The sequence below is a fragment of the Ylistrum balloti genome, unplaced genomic scaffold, assembly GCF_031769215.1.
Source record: "Ylistrum balloti isolate Yb309-2 unplaced genomic scaffold, AGI_CSIRO_Ybal_v1 Utg370510, whole genome shotgun sequence".
NCBI classification, from domain to species: domain Eukaryota; kingdom Metazoa; phylum Mollusca; class Bivalvia; order Pectinida; family Pectinidae; genus Ylistrum; species Ylistrum balloti.
This window is the reverse complement of record NW_026782329.1, coordinates 872,288-892,977: the sequence shown is the minus strand read 5'-3', so window position 1 is coordinate 892,977 and position 20,690 is coordinate 872,288. Positions and strand designations below refer to the sequence as shown.

At 34.7% G+C, this 20,690-nt stretch overlaps 1 protein-coding gene across 1 annotated transcript; it reads right to left on the bottom strand.

The window, feature by feature from the left end:
• Positions 1-620: 620 nt before the first annotated feature.
• Positions 621-18,156, bottom strand: LOC132555657 (gametogenetin-binding protein 2-like). The gene is made up of 12 exons (XM_060220007.1): positions 17,955-18,156; positions 13,561-13,754; positions 12,875-13,018; positions 11,914-12,012; positions 11,623-11,733; positions 10,974-11,177; positions 10,402-10,579; positions 8,229-8,456; positions 6,711-6,984; positions 5,854-5,960; positions 5,484-5,576; positions 621-4,695 (listed from the first exon to the last, which is right to left on the bottom strand). Exons 1-12 carry the CDS (start codon positions 18,039-18,041, stop codon positions 4,483-4,485), a joined length of 1,932 nt encoding a protein of 643 aa, XP_060075990.1. The 5' UTR covers positions 18,042-18,156; the 3' UTR covers positions 621-4,482.
• Positions 18,157-20,690: the final 2,534 nt, after the last annotated feature.

Genomic DNA, 20,690 nt, shown 5'->3' with positions numbered 1-20,690 from the left:
ATAAAATATAGCAGACTTTATTTGGCAGATCATTCTAACACCACTCCACCTGCCAAAAATTCATTTCAATATTTGTTACAAAAGTCACAAAGACACTTTCCCTTGTCTTAAATAAAGTAGTAGTTATAAATAGAAATCCCGCCACCGGGTGACGGTGGATTGTAGCATCCAGGTATACTCAAGTACGTATTTTAATGTACCACGTAACAATCTCTCCATTTCCACTGCTCCTGAAAAGGCAAATCAACAAGAATCAACAAAAACATGTTGGTCACACTGACACAAGACACTAAATACCAGTATATCCAGTTATAGAAGCCATCTTACACACCAACGGTCTTCAGCTGTTTAGACAGGTCGATAGATGGATCTACAGTGAGGAATGATATATGGATTCTTGTGTAGCATAGACAATCACAAGATACCAACAAATAAACGACGGCAACAATATGCATAAAAGTTGACAGAAACATTAAAAGAAAAAAAAGTTGGACCAGACCATGAATTTATTTAACAACTTAAACCAGCATGCTATGCTTATACAGGTTCAGCTTACCTGAAATATACAAATAAATTTTTCAACAAATAAAATTAAGAAAAACATTTTATTTATTATCTCACTTTACAGAAAAAGAAAAATTCTTGGCCATAATGATGCTCAAAGATGTTCACAAGTGAAAAAGCCCAATTCATATATTTGTAAGTTTTTACTTTCAAAATATTGTTTTACTTAAAAAACAAAACAAAAAGTCAGAAATTTGCTTTATCTTCCTAGTAAGCACATTTCTTATATTTTACCAGTAATTTATTTTTCAATGAGAAGCACATTCAGAATTCTAAAATGTATCATTTAAAATTTACAGCAAGTGTTTTTGAGCTGCACAAGTGCAAGGTTCATAATAATATGTAGCAAGTTTCAAGAGAATCACACATACACAATAGTGTCACTGCCAAAATCTACAAAAAAAAAACTGAGAAGTTTCCTTTTTAATTGATTTCATGTTTGAAAACATAGCACTTTACACCAAACTCAATTCTTTCCCCAGTGAAAAAAAAAACAAAATATTTACTACATTCTTGGCCTCAGTCATGCTTTTTCTAGTAAGGAATGATTGACTCCAAACCTCAACCAATGAAGGACTTTCCAACATCAGTTCTGATAAACATAGATATTTGCTTATTTCTTTGATATTTTGTGTGACCATTATAGTCAAATAAATTTCATGAAAAAAAAACCCAAAGAAGACCACAGAAATAATCAGTTTTGCAGATACCATTTTGGATCTTATAAAAACCATCAAAGAATCTTTTAATCTTTTCTTTGTACACTTCTAATCAGTAAATTCTGTCTGGGTAGTCCATAAGCATTAAGATATATGGATACAGGTTCCCCCAATCCCCCTTGCCCAATCTTACCTAAAAAAGTAAATGTGCCCATGTCATTAAATTTCATTACTGAAGCATATTCCACTAACAACCACACTGTAATTACTCCAAACATATTTACTCTACCCGATCTGATACTAATCTGTTATCTAATCCCATCGAGGGACTATTTTATTGTGTGAATAATTGGCTGTGTAGGTGCGTAAACCTGTCCGAAACTAGCTTGCTGAATATCATTAGTTTTCATAATTTCAGAAAAAATAGTAGAGTCCACTTACATATTTCCGGGAGCATTGTGCTATAAAGTATGTGTGAAATGGTTGGTGTCTTAACTTATCATTAATTGATTTATGCTTGACAGGAATTTCTGAAACTGTGCATCTTGAGCTTTATATTCATGAGGTCCAACATGCGGTACATGTGTGTTTGTGTATAGTGGAATAACTCCAGACCACAAGAAGCGGTTCAACTGAATTACACCGATGAAGCCTCAGACTTCATTTATTGGAGTCCAGGGGATATTTACTTAAAACATATTTGACAAGCATCATTTTAAACAAAATGATCCAACATGTTTATAACTATACATACATGTATAATTCAAATAAAAATCTTAAATAAAGCGAAGAGAATTTGACATCAATACATGTATATGTATTTACCTATATGACAAGTTTCTCAGCTGTATTATGTCTAGAATGACGGAAAGTTTCTTAAATGGGAAGTGACATACATATCTCATGACTTACACGTCAAGTCTGTTCTGAAGGCAAGCCAGAAATTAAGTAGAGAATTTTAAAAAAGACAATAGAAAAAAGAGACAATGTTTGATAGGCCGTCTCCTATACCTGTTGTCACCCAAATACATATCTAATAACATGGTCACCTGACACAGTATCATGTCTACACAATGTTTGCTGTATGACACTGTTATACACATAAACAGTACAACTGTAATATAGCTTTACAATAGCTCTCATTGGAAACTTTATTTGTAAATTTTGAATGATTCCAGTTAAAGTGATCTACACCTCATCAACTGACAAGAATCCCTGTCATGATGGACATTGTTTGCAACAAAACTTTCACTTACTGGCACCACTTTTCTATGTTAGGCTCCCAGCCATTCAGTCTAAATACATTTCTTCAGAATTTTTAACATCTTGATAACACCGTATGTAGAATAGCTAGCTGTATACCACAGATGATGTATTTAGATTAGGACAACTTATACAAACTCAGACCCAACCATCTTATCATGGCTGCAAATCACGCAGTGCAAAAGAGGATATTCAACATTAATAAAGTGTCCTGTTAAAGACTGTGACAGTCATCTCTTATCAATTAAAAGTGGATTGTTCAACATAAGTACATCCTCTATTTCTATCACTTCACTAAAAAAATGAAACCTAAAAACTAATAAATAGACACGGTTGCTAAGAAACAACATAATTATATTGTCCCAAAGGCCAGCTTAAATGTAGAAAAGAAATTGTAATACAGATATGTGAAGGAAATTTCAGCAGGTCTAATCTATTCAGGGACTTGAAGGTACGAACACAATCCCCAACAATGATTATCATAGGAGCCTATCTTTGGAGGAAACAAATTAATCCCCTTCCAAGTTGTTTGAAACTTTCAATGCAACAGGGGTAGTAACACAACGACAGACTTATAGGATACTTATCTCATCTAGTAGGTCAAGAATCCAACTCCATCCTTTACCTAGTCTCTGAATTCTTCTCATCAGAAGTGTGGAATTATCACAATCCCGGACAGAACCATTGGAGCCTTACCTAGACAAGTGGTTGAATTATCACAATCCCGGACAGAACCATTGGAGCCTAACCTAGACAAGTGGTAGAATTATCACAATCCCGGACAGAACCATTGGAGCCTTACCTAGACAAGTGGTAGAATTATCATAATCACTGACAGAACCATTGGAGCCTTACCTAGACAAGTGGTAGAATTATCACAATCCCTGACAGAACCATTGGAGCCTTACCTAGACAAGTGGTAGAATTATCATAATCATTGACAGAACCATTGGAGCCTTACCTAGACAAGTGGTAGAATTATCACAATCCCTGACAGAACCATTGGAGCCTTACCTAGACAAGTGGTAGAATTATCATAATCATTGACAGAACCATTGGAGCCTTACCTAGACAAGTGGTAGAATTATCATAATCATTGACAGAACCATTGGAGCCTTACCTAGACAAGTGGTAGAATTATCACAATCCCTGACAGAACCATTGGAGCCTTACCTAGACAAGTGGTAGAATTATCACAATCCCTGACAGAACCATTGGAGCCTTACCTAGACAAGTGGTAGAATTATCATAATCACTGACAGAACCATTGGAGCCTTACCTAGACAAGTGGTAGAATTATCACAATCCCTGACAGAACCATTGGAGCCTTACCTTGACAAGTGGTAGAATTATCACAATCCCTGACAGAACCATTGGAGCCTTACCTAGACAAGTGGTAGAATTATCACAATCCCTGACAGAACCATTGGAGCCTTACCTAGACAAGTGGTAGAATTATCACAATCCCTGACAGAACCATTGGAGCCTTACCTAGACAAGTGGTAGAATTATCATAATCACTGACAGAACCATTGGAGCCTTACCTAGACAAGTGGTAGAATTATCACAATCCCTGACAGAACCATTGGAGCCTTACCTAGACAAGTGGTAGAATTATCACAATCCCGGACAGAACCATTGGAGCCTTACCTAGACAAGTGGTAGAATTATCACAATCCCTGACAGAACCATTGGAGCCTTACCTAGACAAGTAGTAGAATGATCATAATCCCTGACAGAACCATTGGAGCCTTACCTAGACAAGTGGTAGAATTATCATAAACCATGGCAGAACCATTGGAGCCTTACCTAGACAATTGGTAGAATGATCATAATGCCTGACAGATCCATTGGAGCCTAACCTAGACAAGTGGTGGAAATTTCACAATCCCTGCCAGAATCTAACAGACAAATAAATTTTACATCTGACACCATCCCAAGTCCTTCATAAATACACTTGTTTAACATAGAACATGCCAAATTTTCTGGTTCTCCGTCACATTTTACACATCTTTTGAACCATATTGTCCAGGTTTTCCTTCCAAGACTGCTGGCCATCTGCTCCCTGCTGTTGAAACTTAGTGTTGAATTTCTTTCGTAAGTCCTCTCGCAGTTCTTGTCGTTTTTCTAAAATTTTCTTCTTATTGGCTTTGAAGTGCTTTATTTCTTCCTCCGTTATAAAGTCATCATCCTCTGAAGAACAAGGCGCCTGTGGAAACACATTGAAGTATTTTAAATGAATTATTCAATGAAAATTCAGGATGTCAAGAAATCTCAGGTCAAGATTTTTTATACAAGGTGCATGAGGTCATAAAATGCATGATAGGTCTTTGTAAAACAGATGGCCAATGTATTGAAGAAAATTAGTCATATTTCATTAGGTGAAAGTGTTTATGTCCTAATTAGTGATTTCTAACGTTTCAAGGAGGCTCATATTACATTTTTCAAATAGAAACTACAGTTTGTATTCTATATACTCTATCATCTGAAAGATTCAAGGTTATATTTTGTACAGCGGATCCAGATCTAAGGTCACATTGTTTATTAAAGTGGATTTAGCAGACTTGTGGTCATATTTTGTACAGTGGAAGTAGGAGACTCAAAGGTCACATTTTGTACAGTTGATCTAGGAGACTCAAGCCACATTTTGTACAGCGGATCTAGGAGACTCAATGTCACATTTTGTACAGTGGATCTAGAAGACTTAATGTCACATTTTGTACAGCGGATCTAGGAGAATCAAGGTCACATTTTGTACATTGGAACAAGGAGACTCAAGGTCACTTTGTACAGCAGATCTAGGTGACTCAAGGTCACATTTTGTACAGGGATCTAGGAGACTAAAGGTCACTTTGTACAGTGGATCTAGGAGACACAAGGTCACATTTTCAACATTGGATCTAGAAGATCTAGAAGTCACATTTTATATAGTGAGTATAAGAATACTCAAGGTCACATTTTATTAGTGTAACTATCTAGTAAATGTTGTTTACTGACCTCTAACATGTCTAGGAGACTTAGGGTCATGTTTTGTTGGAGAGGACTGGAGTTGGCACTGCTACAACTTTCGGATGTCTGGAGAATATCACACTGTTAAGGAGAGAAACATGAAATATTTTTAGAATTTCAAGTTAGATCCCACATGTTCAATAATTTTATATTCCAACATACATGTTCAATAATTTTTTATTAAGATTTACAGTCCAATATAAGATGAAGAAATGAAAACTCACCAATCTTACTGATGTAACAAAAAAGCCATTTTAAAACACTGATCAATCATTATGAATATTGAGTAAACTGCTTACAACACTTCAAACAGCATATATATGATATGTAAACTCTGTGTTGATGAGAGAGTACTTACTTTGTGTTTACTTCGGTGACTGTTTTGCTTGTTGGGGGAGACCTGAGACAAACAGTTGCTACACGTATCTAACCCATCAGTGGAGGAACTACACACACTATCGCCACCTGGTAAATACATAATCAAAATAAACTACAAACTACTTCATATAACCTGTAAATCGCAGCAACTCTGAGCTGACACGCCGGAGCAGAAAATCCAGCCAAATTAGTATATCACTGCTGAGAGTTTCATTCTTTATCAGACCTTTAATTGGGTTGTTAATACTTTATAATATAGAAGAACAACCACACACAACATATGTCGATACATAGAGTTGTTCTGATGGATAATATGAATATGTTGATCAAGACAGATAGTTATTGTTCCATAAAATTAACCAGCAATATTCAATATTTTTAGTGAACCTTGTCAGCAGTACTTATAAAGAGAGGATAGGTTAGCAACAATGTCAAGATTTAGCCATACAAATGCATTGCATGCGTGTACTGAATCAATCATCCCAGCCAGATGTAACTGTACCATTTAGTACCTTGTTTAAACCACAATTTTATTGATCTATCATAGCACTGTAGAAATTATATCCAAATCCTCACAAATCCACTTCTTAGGTGTAAACCAGTCAAAAATTCTTTCCCTAAGTATGATTAATTAGGAAAAGGAAACACTAATTCTTAAATGAAAGAATAAAGAGAGGCCATTATTCAGCAAGTAGTAAACATTTCTCTATCTGATTCCTTTCAAGTGAACTGAGTAAAACTATTGGCATCTTATTGTAAATCATGGTTACACTTAGAACAGACTCCTTCATAACTTAAACAGATCAATGATTGTAAATAAAATACAGTGATACTTACCGTCCTGACTACTGCAGACACCATCAGAACAAAGGATATCTGAACTGTTGGAACTAGGAGCACTACAGTTCTCACATCCTTCTACGTCAGAGGAGTACCCGAAATCACTGTTCTGACTCTCACTACGTAATGGTCGATCTAAATTCTGCCCTCCACGACAGCCTTCTCTTGATGCTAACGTTGTGTTAGAGTTCTGGTCAGCAAAGATGCCACATTTCTCTGCACAAGGTCCATTAATGGTCGTTCTTGGCTTCAGAGTTGTTGCGTTATCACACTGAAATCAATCAACAGTTTATTTACTACTACATACTGTCATCATAATTCCTATGTTAAGTGTAAAATACTGTGTGTATTATTGTAACGGTTCTTGTCCATTTGTCCCAAAAATAAAGTACTTAAATCATTATTCAATACTTTTTTATCCAAGTTTTTCAAATCATTCACCTATCCTTCCCCCTCACTACCAGGTATACTGCAAAGATTGGATTAGGTACAGCACAGGAATACAACTAAATTAAACTATAGTCACAGATCAAGTTGTCATCAGAAGAGAGAATATCTTTTGACCTGAATACATGTAAAGGTCACAGCAATATTACTGAGAAGTAAATACAACCAGAAGTGTCACTGAAAAACTCCACTGGCTTGACTATAAACATTTTCACAATATAAATGCTAACAGAATTGCTCTAATTTACCTGACTATAAACTGTTTCAAAATATATCTGTTACTGGGTACTACCTCCACTAACCTGACTATAAACTGTTTCAAAATATATATGATACAGAGTACTACTTCTACTAACCTGACTATAAACTGTTTCAAAATATATATGATACAGGGTATTACTTCTACTAACCTGACAACTGCACAGTTACTTAATTTTACGGGCCAATAACAAGTGTTATTACGGTTTGGGCTAGGTCACCGGTATTAATTATTTTGCATGTATTTTCTATTTATGGACTGGTGTCCATGTATACAGGTGGAACTGATCATTGCAGAAATTTTATTCATAAAAGAACTGTTTGCTTGGTAAAACATTTTGCTCTATCTTCACTGATGTTGAATATAGCAAAGTTTAAGTTCTCTCAAATATTACTAATGAGTACAGCTTTAACTAACCTGATTATATGCTGTTTCAGAATATAAATGTCACTGAGTACTATAGAACACTGCCACTTACCCTGTGACACACTGTTTCAGAATATAATAAATAAATGCTGCAGAGGACCACCTCCAGTGACCTGACTATCAATTGTTTCATAATATAAATACCAGAGAGTACTACCACCAGTAATCTGACTATCCATTGTTTCATGATATAAATGCCATAGAGTATCACTACCACTAACCTGACTATACACAGTTTCATAATGTAAATACCAGAGAGCACCACTACCACTAACCTGACTATACACAGTTTCATAATATAAATACCAGAGAGTATTACCACCACTAATCTGACTATACATTGTTTCAGAATATAAATACTAGAGAGTATCGGTACCACTCACCTGACTATACGCTGTTTCAGAAGAGGAACATACTTCACAGTGTGTTTCCTCCTCTACATCCTCTGCACAATTCTCTTTCTCAAGGACAAGCTGGTTAGACTTGGCTTTCTTCTTTTTCCTTTTCTGCCGTTTTTGCTCTCGTTTTTGTTCTTTGGCCCTCTCTTCCTCCAAAATCTCCTCACACATGAGCTCAAGGTTGGAAATTCCTTGTTTTCTTTCTAATGCCATCTGTTAATGATTGTTATAAAATGTGAGTTACTTACGATTATTTTGTTTCTATTTTTTTCATTAATTGTAAGATGATTCACATCATACCTATATACCAGCACTAATGAACACATATCTTATACATATTTAAATATCTTGTTTGTGCATCAGTATTCAATAAAATTTGATTATTTTCAAGCAAAAAGAATTTTAATTTTTTAATTCAACAAAAGCTTCTTGCAAAATGAAAAAGAATATTGAGGTTTTGAAATTTTTCAATATGCAATCGGCAAAGACAGTTACTAAAACATTGGCAAAATTTCCTGGGAAATCAGTAACAAACACTTGATGGGAATTTAATGAGAAAGTAGAAAATTTCATCTGGTTAAAATAATACATATCACATAGTGTTAAATGAAACAAACTTGAGTTGTATTTATTTGCTGCAAAAAAAAAACATTTAATAGGAACACAGAGAGCTTCAACACACTAAATCTTCAAAAAGTTATAAACAAATATTTAATATAAATTGATTTTAAAAGACAAATGTAACTAGACCAATGTCGAGGAAGGGCCCCGCATAATACCTACCCCTTATGATTGAGTTTCTTAATATTAAGAAATATATGGACAGGTGTCAAGTATTGAAAGCAACTTTCATCAAAATCCAATGAAAATGGACAGATGGACAGATATATGGATCGACGGACAGGGAAACGGACGGACAGACAGACGGACAGGGTGAACATTGAACTCGAATGAGGGGCTTATGTACCAAGTATCACAAAGCAAGTTTTAAAGAAATCCCAAATCATTCCTTCAGAAGATATTCTCTGTAAAACATTCAGCCAATCAGATTGCAGCAGCCTCATTAAATATGCGCGGAATTTGGCGAACATCGAACTTGAGCAAGGGACTTATGTACCAAGTATCATAAGCAAGTTTCATCGAAATCCCATCATTCCTTCTCAAGATATCGCGTGGAAAGCGAAACCGACAGACATGTAAAACATTCAGCCAATCAGATTGCAGCAGCCTCATTAAATATGCGCGGAATTTGGCGAACATCGAACTTGAAAGGGACTTATGTACCAAGTATCATAAGCAAGTTTCATCGAAATCCCATCATTCCTTCTCAAGATATCGCGTGGAAAGCGAAACCGACAGACATGTAAAACATTCAGCCAATCAGATTGCAGCAGCCTCATTAAATATGCGCGGAATTTGGCGAACATCGAACTTGAGCAAGGGACTTATGTACCAAGTATTATAAGCAAGTTTCATCGAAATCCCATCATTCCTTCTCAAGATATCGCGTGGAAAGCGAAACCGACAGACATGTAAAACATTCAGCCAATCAGATTGCATTAGCCTCATTAAATATGTGCGGAATTTGGCGAACATCGAACTTGAGCAAGGGACTTATGTACCAAGTATCATAAGCAAGTTTCATCGAAATCCCATCATTCCTTCTCAAGATATCGCGTGGAAAGCGAAACCGACAGACATGTAAAACATTCAGCCAATCAGATTGCAGCAGCCTCATTAAATATGCGCGGAATTTGGCGGACATCGAACTTGAGCAAGGGACTTATGTACCAAGTATCAAAAGCATGTTTCATCGAAATCACATCATTCCTTCTCAAGATATCTGCGGATGTAAGACATTCAGCCAATCAGATTGCAGCAGCCTCATTAAATATGCGCGGAATTTGGCGAACATCGAACTTGAGCGAGGGACTTATGTACCAAGTATCAAAGCAAGTTTCATCGAAATCTCATCATTCCTTCTCAAGATATCGTGCGGAAAGCGAAACGGACAGACAGACGGCGAGACAGACGGACAAGGTGATTACTATAGGGCACCCGCATCGCGATGCGGGGCCCTAATTATATCAAATAAATAAATATAAAAAAATTTCAATCTTGTTGCAAGTATGGACTGACAAACTGTAGACTTCCTCACCTCAAAGCTTTTCTTCAAAGCATCAACTCCGAGGTAGAAAAGGATCTGCCATGTTTGTTCCTCTGCCTTCAACTTTTGCCAAATACGATGGAGACGATCATAAACATGGATTCCCAAACAGGTCAGCACTTCTTCCTGGGCAATATCCAAAGTTTTGGCATGACGGTCTCTCCTGCTCCTGTGAGAAAATGACGCCGACAGTCAGTCACAATTTGTTACTGCTTTCAATTATTTTTTAAAAAGTTGTGACCGTGTTAAAATGTGATTAATGAAGAGGACTTTTTATTCCAGGTTACTTTTTTTGCCTCATGATTCAATGCTTGCAGTGAGGCTTAATAAACATCTGGTTATTTCTTGTGTTTCTTCATTGTGGACTAATGGATCATAACACTCAAATGATCTTCAATGCCTTAAAAAAACAGACCAATATGAGTTAAGTTATACCAAAACCTTTCCCAGAATATCCAACAGATGTTCAAGACATTTCAATGTATTTGACAGTAGAAATTCTCTACAATTAACCCAAGTATGAGAGTGATGTATTACACCATGCTTGTCCCTAAATCTCTTACCCTCCTGCTAATTCTGGTTCTGCCCTTCCGATAAGGTGGGCTATGAAGTCAGTATCACACAACATATGAATGTGTCTCTCATGAGGACAACAGCGGAGACCTTCATACAGTGCAGCACAGTAGCCCACTTCTTTTGAACAGTCCAGATCCTCGACCAGGATATTATAAGCTCGCTGAACTTTGGACTTGCATTCAGAACAAAATCTACAGCAAAGAAATTGAAAAAAAAGTGAACACAAAGAAATTAAACTTTTTCAACAATGCTATTTATAGAATATATATATATAGAATTATACTGTTAGATACAGGTTGTAGGACACTTTTACTATTTATTTTTTTAAACTTATTTTACAACAACTGTAAAACAGGTTATTTCAACTTATAATAATCATTCTAGTTAACCTAGATTGGGGTCTAGGTGTGGGTGGAAACAAAAATTTCCATGGAAAACGCATTCAGTTGGACAGGCGATCGCATTCTTTTCATGTCTGTTCTAGGAATCAAACCGTGGATGTCTAAGTGAAAGGCAACATGTTACCATTGTGCCACATGACCAACTCTTTATCATACATGAGGGCAACTTAATAAAGCTCGCTGATAGACATAAACAAGATGACAAAACACCAGGAGTTGTGGACGTTTTACATACCTATGTTTTCTGAGGTAAGCTTCAAGGGTATCTGATAGACTATCTGCATCAATTAGTACTACTTCCTCTCGGCACTCCTGAGCTAACAAGTCCCAGATTTCTATCCAGCTCCTGAAAAGTTCAGAAACAAGGTCAAGATAATGAGTAATTTATTGGTATTATGATGCTTAAACTTGATAAATCACCTTTAAAAATCATCTTTTCCAATTTATTCAAAATCAAAGTCAGAAAAAAAATTGTTCTAAAAATGAGCCAATTGTATTGTCCATCAGTACAGTATTTAAAACTTACCCTGTTGTACGAGGTTTGTGTGTGTCTAAAGAATGTAAGTTGCAGCGTTTATTCTTCTTGCTTTTTGGAATTGACTCCATAATGGAACTTAGTTTGGCTCTGTAAATGACAAAAGGAGGAATGAAATCATACACTTTCCTGTTGGTTTGGTAAGACAATAACAAAATGGTGCATCAAAAGACTTCATTAGTTACTTTCCTGTTGGTTTGGTAAGACAATAACAAAATGGCGCATAGTTAACTTATATAAATGATCTCATCATGATACATGCACCCATTTTCAACAATTCAAAGACTTGCACACATATCTGTTTCATGCTTATAAATCATGGTATACTATTACAGTGCTTATAGAGCTGTTGTATCTCTTTCACTTAACTTAGTTATTTTTCAATAGTTACAAAAAACTTATTATCTAGTGAGTGAAAGAAATGCCACATAATTTGATGAATAAAGCTCGTTAAAAATTTTCTGCTTGTTAATCAGATGTTAACAACCAAACTATGAAATTACTTCATAATGTAACAACACAGAAATGGTGCTAAACAAGTAAAATTAGTGGATAACACGTTTTGTCACTGTGTGAAAAACACTCAGTATAAACAGCTTATTATTGTACTGATGGAGTCATGTGTATATTGGGAAAAGTGAAATCATTCAAATCCTAGTGTAAGTCAAAACACATTTAAACTTCTAAATTTCTCCTTTAGGAATATTTATGAAAAATATTTCCTTGAAACACTATATTGTCCAAAAGGAGAATCCTAGATCTAGATGAGCTAATTTCAGATAACTTCACGGCTCTGAACTAACAAGTTTTAACCTTAACATTTTTGTTTTCTGAACAAAACATTACTTCTTATGAACGTGTAAATGTCAAATAGATTGTAAGGGCTTTAAACGCCAATTCTATTCAAAGATTAATGTTTTAATTGCTAGCTTTTAATAATTACATTACTTACCTGTGTATGTTAAATAATGCATACAAAGCACGTGGATCAAAAAGGTTATCACGATTGATGGATAGCTCAGCCCTCTGTGTAACTATCAGTGGTTCTAGGGCAGGATGCTGTGAGTCCACCAACTGGTGGAACATTCTCTCCACGCTGAAACAGGTTTGAAAACATTATTTCTATCCATATTTACTGCTCAAACATATTTTAGAATAAAATCTTCTGACCACATTACAATATTGAATTATCAAACAAGTTCAATAACTTGATATAACAGCTATAACCAAATTATTGGACCAATTTAATGAACTCAAAATGATATATATCATATATCACTCAACTTGTATACTTATCAGAAATAAAAAAAACAAAACTTGCTCATTACTTTCCCTTTAAGACATATCTTCTGCCTTTTCACTACAATGTTAATCATCTGACATCATAATAGTGTTATTACACACTTCTTACCTACGTTATCACCATGGTGTATCATATGAATGGTTTCTTACAGGATAAATTATTATACATTACATTATGATATATATAACATAGTTTACATTGTACTAATATTACAACATATATGAATAAAGAAAAATTAAAGACAACAGATAAATTAATTTCCATGTGCAATCATGATAACAGGAACTGACAGATCACCTGCCTTAATTTACATAAATCAAGAACTATATGCATACCTCCTTCTACAACCAACACAAGGCACAAGATGTGTTAGCAAATTCATGATATTTTTGCTAGACACCATCATCTCAACAGCAATCTCATCTTTAGAAAGAGCACTGAATCTCTGGACAAAATGCTCCAACTCCTTCTGTTTGATCCCACGGGCACTCTCACAGTCCACACATGTATCATTGAACTGGATCACCATCTGAAAGAAAAAGTACAAATTTTATGGTTCTTGAAAGAAATGCTTTCTTGTCCGGATCTTACAGAATAATGACCATTTTCTTCACTAGTTCAACCTTTCAGCTGAGACATAAATCTACAATGCAGTACTATTTACAATTGTCTTTCAAACTAACATGCACCAGAATACTATTCCAAGCTGAAATCCTTACACTGAGCATAAAATACCCTCCTCTATCAATGTTCAAGCTTTACACTACGAGAATCTTATGAAATGCGCCTTGTAAATTCTCAAAGGTGATTTACTCAATACTGACAAGTTTTCAAAGGTTGGTAAGCACAATAACATTAGATATTAATTATAAATCGGCTGAAAAGCTGCCTCTTATATTATAGGAGTTAAAATATCCTTGTCTGTATTACTAAATATAGTAATTTCAAGTCAAGGTTTTACATCAGAACATGAATTGTTTAACAAGAAACTATAAGATAATATTATGTTTTTGCAATGGGCACCAAAATTTCCTATGTTGTGTACTACGTCTTAAAATGAATATTGCAAGTAAGTTGATGATAAATTTGAAAGTTACTGGTTCCCTGCACTAACATGTATATATAGATCCCTGATCTCCCCCTCAATACCCTGTCACCAACCTAAAAACCATACCGCCCTCTCTTACCTTGAAGGAGAATCAATAAACTATTTACCAGCACACATGCATCACTAGCTATGTACAGTACATATGCACCTATCATGGTAGACTTTATCCTAGAAAATTAATGTGATCTTTTTCTTTGTTTTGTGTGAGGACACACAAAAAGAACAAGAAAAAAAAGTTTCTCAGACCAAAAAAAACATGTGCTTAGTGTATAGCTATATTTAGTCTTTAGAAAGAAATTAAATCAATACTACAGTTTCAGTTGTTGTAAGCTCCGGGGTAGTGTAGTGACACTTGGACCCTACTACCAAAGCGATCTATAGTATTAAAGCTTATATTATAATACAAACGTAAATACATTAACTGTATCACAGTGAATCACAAGCAGTGTACTTGTTTACCTGTACATTCAAGTTATTGCACTTTTCATGCCAACTTTAGTTCAATATCATTTTATATTAAACCAATTTTTTCCTAATTTTTAAAACCGAACTGCCCTCTCTCACCTTGAAAGAGAATCAATTTGGTTTTCCAAATCTTTTAACATTTGTCTATTCTTGAAAGACTCTTATCTTCTAGACTCATCTTTATGTGTGAGATTTATCTCAATATTGGGATACTCCATATTAGTGACATTTACTTATGGTAATAAGAATGGGTCTCCAGCAAATTTTTTTTTACAAATGTCCATGTGCTATACATGTAATAATGTGTAATAAGAAAAAGTTGGCAGCTGGTCTGTAAGACATGTTAACATATATATATATAGACTGATTAAATGTTTAAGATTGTGGATTTTTAAGAAGCATTTTTGTCTTAAGGGTTTCAAGTGTCTCTCTGCAATTTCCTTTTTGTCATGGTTACAGCTGCAATAATGACCAAGACAAAAAAACCAGCAGATAAATAGTTAGAGCCCTTTAGACTAGAACACATTTTCTAATACGCTTTTCTGATTTTCTCATTGTGGCACTAACTGCATGCCAGAAGACAGGTGGCATCTTTTTATATATGTCAGAAAATCTTCATAGGATCGTGTAATGAACACACATAAAAACACAGGAGATCATATATTAACACAGAAATTTGAATGTTACTACTATATATGACATCTCAAAACTCTTTATTCACTTTGTTTTATTCTCTTTGTTCACATTGTATATATCTGCCGTCTACTAATTTACTTACATCCAATTACAAATAATAATAAAATCCCAACACTTCACCGAGGTCTCATATATCTTTTAGTAGATAGCATGCGGAATAAAAAAACAAAAACAAAAAAAAACCCAGGTGTCAAATGAGTACCCAAATCTTCTACACTTGGAAAATTGTATAATGAGAATAATCTCCTTACAAATGGTTTTGTGCTTGATGATAAATGGGGGCTGCTCTATGCAAAATTTCAAAACAATTGTATATCTACATGTACTCTATCAGGTACTTATGCCGCAGTAGCTATAGGTGGGTATAATTTTATATGGCTTCACGATCATAAGGAAACCTAGTCCTATTATTTCAATTTACTGATCAATCAGGCCCTTATGTTATACAATCTACATTTAATTGTAGCAATACTCAACTGTATATTAAACTTTTATCACATATATCACATACCTATATACATACATTTATTGGTATATTTGAATTTGAAGTATGATAACAATTTTACAATGAAAGTTTTAAGCGAAAGCTCTAGCACTAAATATGAATATAATTGACTAGTTTAAGCTAGAGTGAGTTTGAGACTTTTTTAGAAAGGAAATTGATGAATTGCTTGTTGGTGCACCATCATATAATCCAAATTTCAGAACTCTTAATTCCTGTAACAGATTTTGTGACCTCTTTATATATTTACATAAGCCACATGAGATTGTAAGCTTTGTTACAGAAAAGACTCCAGGTTAAATATACCTTCCAGATTGAAAATTTATAGTTGAGGGAATGGACAGGAATATAACTTTCAAGTTTCTTCCTCACTTTGATTGGTGGGACTTTCCCTTAAACCAGTTAATCAAGTGGTAAAATAGCTATGTGTTACTAAAGAGATGGAGTTATTATTAATTTCAGTTTCCATTCCTAGACGGTACCATTTCCACTTCCAGAACCAGTAGGCTGTGCAACGGGATTGTTACCAATATCACTTGAAAATTCTATGAAAAAATTTAACATCTGACAGATGAACCTATTTACAATATTGAGTTCATAGTGATGAAGATTGATAAAGTATATGGGCAGGTGTTGTGGTCATCACCAAGTTATCACTAAGATGTGCGATACGATATACATGACTGATGCTCATTATTATGAATCATTGTTCTTTTGTCATTAACATTTCTCACATTTGAGAATGTGAAATTACTAACTTGGATTGACTGATGTTTTCATGTTGCCCAGAGTTGTATCTGTAAAGAAGAAAAAGCATACCCTTCCAGGATGCCTGCCTTTATCTCGTCTGTTTCAGGGTTTTAGTGAAAATTTTGTTTACTTGTAAATATGAATTTGTTGTTCATTTCATTTATCAAAATTTAAACAAATTTTGAATTTTACCCTCCTTATATGAAAAATCATAATGTAATATTAGAATTTCAGTTTGACCTATAGGTAAACGGGATTGTGATGGCAGGTAATATTTCATAATAGATTTCTATCAATTAGTTGACTAGTTCCCATAATGTAAATGTGTTTGTTTTAGGGTATAAGATCAGTGTCTTAACAGATGATGACCATTCAGTGATTTACAAGATTCGGATCCCAAACAAGAAAATAATTGGAAATGATCACAACATAGAAAAACATTTTTTCTTCAGTTATTGCATACATATCAGATATATCATGTGTCTCTTATTATGAATAATGCTGCTTAGTTTTTGCTAATACCTGTATATATCTTAAGATATTAAGTGTTGATTTTAAGAATGAATCCTGTCAGTTCTTGTCAACATCACTGCACAACAAATATGATGCTACATGCTAGAGTATATCCCAATTTACATGCACTTTTAGGTGTGCATATTATGTGTTATGCATTATTGGTATTATATTTTAGCGAGATATATATTTCCCAAACAAATTTAGCGGTCAGATTGGACATTGGCGATGATCTATGAATAACGACATAACATATTAGGGTGTGCAAAGAGCATGTCCATTCAATAAAAATTCTCACTATGATTATGTTACATGCATGTAGAAAACAAATTCAGTAACATATCTGAAGCAACAATTCCATGTCAATTTTACATGTGCAATATATAACTTGGCCAACTGATCTATGAAAGTCTAATGAGTGGAAACAAGGCGCATTGGGTACAATATCATTATCAGTGTGGGAATGTCTTTTCATTATTACTACTATTACCATTAAATGAAGATTATTTAGAAATGTGTAACCGGCATTTTGACAGTTGGAGGTCACAAGTTTCGTCATTCATTGGACTTAGGAACTTACCGATACATATTACAATGCATATTTATTTAATCGACATTGCCGTCATATGTCAAGTTATATTGTTAAATCCCTTGACAGAGAAACAAGGGAATTCCATGATACTCATCGCTGTTACCTTCAAGTCATCGTCCACAGTAATGGGAAGTTGTCGACGAAGGAACTGATAGTCATCCGTTTTGTAAACAGCTACCAGCCGCGCCATAGCGAATTTTCAATTATGTCCCTGGATACTTATGAATAATTGAGTCTTCAAACTACCATCGGGCACAACAAATGTGCAAAATAACCGTATGTTCATAGATTTTTTGTAATTTTTCCACCGATAACATTGGATCGGGCACCTGAAGTATGTACAGTAACCTGCAACATAGTCATAACCCTACGACTTCCGTTGTGTAACAATATAGTTCGTTAGCGAAATCACATTAAAATAATATCATTGTTATTAATTACCACACTTTGTTTAATATAAAATTGTCATTGTAATACTGTGATAGTTACATTGTATATTTTTCTTGTAAACATGATTTTTATCAAATAGAGTGTATAGGTGTGTATTGATATTTGCTGACGGAACTATTTTTATCAAGTACAACCTCGTACCACAATCGCTGTAGTGTCAGGGAACATAAAAGGTAGTACGCGCGTGGCGTGGCGCATGACCTGAATCCTTCAGGTTAATAACAAGGGAACGAGGCTGGCCAACACCCTGACCCCAGATATCCATGACCCTGACGGAAACCTGGTTGCAAAGTTTGAGCTAGTAAAAAATCCATGATTAAAAGCAAGCAGTATATAATAACTGACCAATTATTTTCTGGGATGAAATAATAAATTCAATTAATTTATTTTTGTATGACTTCTAATTGTGATTGCCCGGTTATAAGCAGCTGTTGAGGACAAACCACGACGCGCATGCGCAGATTTCTCGCTGCATGTTAACGATTTTTTTCACTGTAGATTACATAGCGGCATTTCAGAAAAAATATTAACATATCGTTTTTTAGATAAAAAAATCCTAAGTGTACGCCTCTGAACAATTATATATTTTTAAAATAATTTTTAGATGAAAATTAGTTGTGTCATTTTTTAGTTGAAACTTGCACATGAATCTCCTTCATAATCTTACCAAATTTTTAACAAGATGATTATTTTGACAACTTTAATGTGAAACAAAAGCAATATTATGAAAAAAAATACAATTGTATGCCTCTGGCTATCAATTATAGTATTTTTCCAACAAATTGATATATACTTCGACAAACTTTAATTAAAAATCAGTTGTGTCATTTTTAGGTGAAAATGACATAATTTCAGTTCATCGCTATACGGGTAAACGTGGCATCAATGTTATGTGTATCGAGTCATTATGACGGACGGCTGGCTATATATACTAAGTAGTTATATTGTTTTATGATCAAAGTACATTTGATATCTTCAAAATAAAGGGTTTCATACGTAATAAGGAATTGAATGTTAAAATATAAACACATTCCCACATAGCGGCAAAGCTATAACCAAAATCAGAGACGTATATCACATATATATGTCTCTGCCAAAATATACTTCACAGTGTGTGGTTAACCATAATCACTGGAGTTTATTGTAATGTCTCGGTTATTTTATATATATATATAATGCAATTTGAAAGGCATATGTACAATTTATAACTGACATTTGTAACCATTGGTGTGAATACATACTGACCGATTTAAGTAAAACGATTATGACGAATTATGAAAGCAGTGTTGAAGTAGTGTACAGTGCATATTTTAACGAGAAGTTTACGATGCAGACATGATCATAACAAAGAAATTCATTCTTGATTTCGTTTTATCTGGGTTCAGAATTTTTTCCATAAAATTAAGGAATTTTAAAGAGGTAGGACGAGACGTCCTTATCATACAATAATAGATATACTAGCTATTCGATTTTATTTTCAGAGAGAAAAAGTGAACTGACGTGATTACGTACGAGTCACGGGTAATGCTTTGTTGTCTGTTTGTTTTGTTTGTTTTTCAATTGTTTCTCAGTCAATATCCATGATTCTATAATTAATTTGTATAACCAGTTCCGTGTCAATAACTATCGGACGAAGTGATCCTTAGTAATGGCCCTAATGACCATTGTTGTACTGTGCAAAGTTATACAGAACATCTTTTCATTCGAAATTCATTTCATACCCCACTTTGATAATAAAAAGCACACACATTTGTAACATACCTATATGGATATGCAGGGAGATACTGAGTAACCCCAGTAAAATCTTCAAAATTGACAATTCATTATATACCATGGATATTTATATCGCATATTGAACGCATAGTAATTATTTTCTCAAAATATTGCCATCATCTGTGCACAGCTCGTATGTGAGAAGTTGTCTACGCCATCCCAAAATGGCCCATGTACCACCTAGCTTGGTGGTCGGGTGGCGCAGTGGTAACGCACTCGCCTTTCACCTAGCCGACCAGGGTTCGATTCCCGGAACGGACGTGAAAAGGTAAGGGGTCACCTGCCCGACCACGTTGGTTTTCCCCGGGTACTTCGGTTTCCTCCCACAATAAGACCCCTCGCGCGCTTACATCCGGGCCAACAAGAGTGATTAGTATAAGTTGACATAACTTGTTTCGCAATTGTTGTAAAACAAATAAAGTTTATATATACCTAGCTCGTCATCATTAAGTTGGCTCATTCCCCGAACACCAACTCTGCCAACTTGAAAGGAAGGTGTTTATGTAAGGAATCCTTTGAAACTAAAGTTATGGTCTGTTTCAACTAAGAATGTCAACTTATTTTGTAAATAGGATACTTACATATCAATAATGAAATTGATAAAAAGTTTCTATTT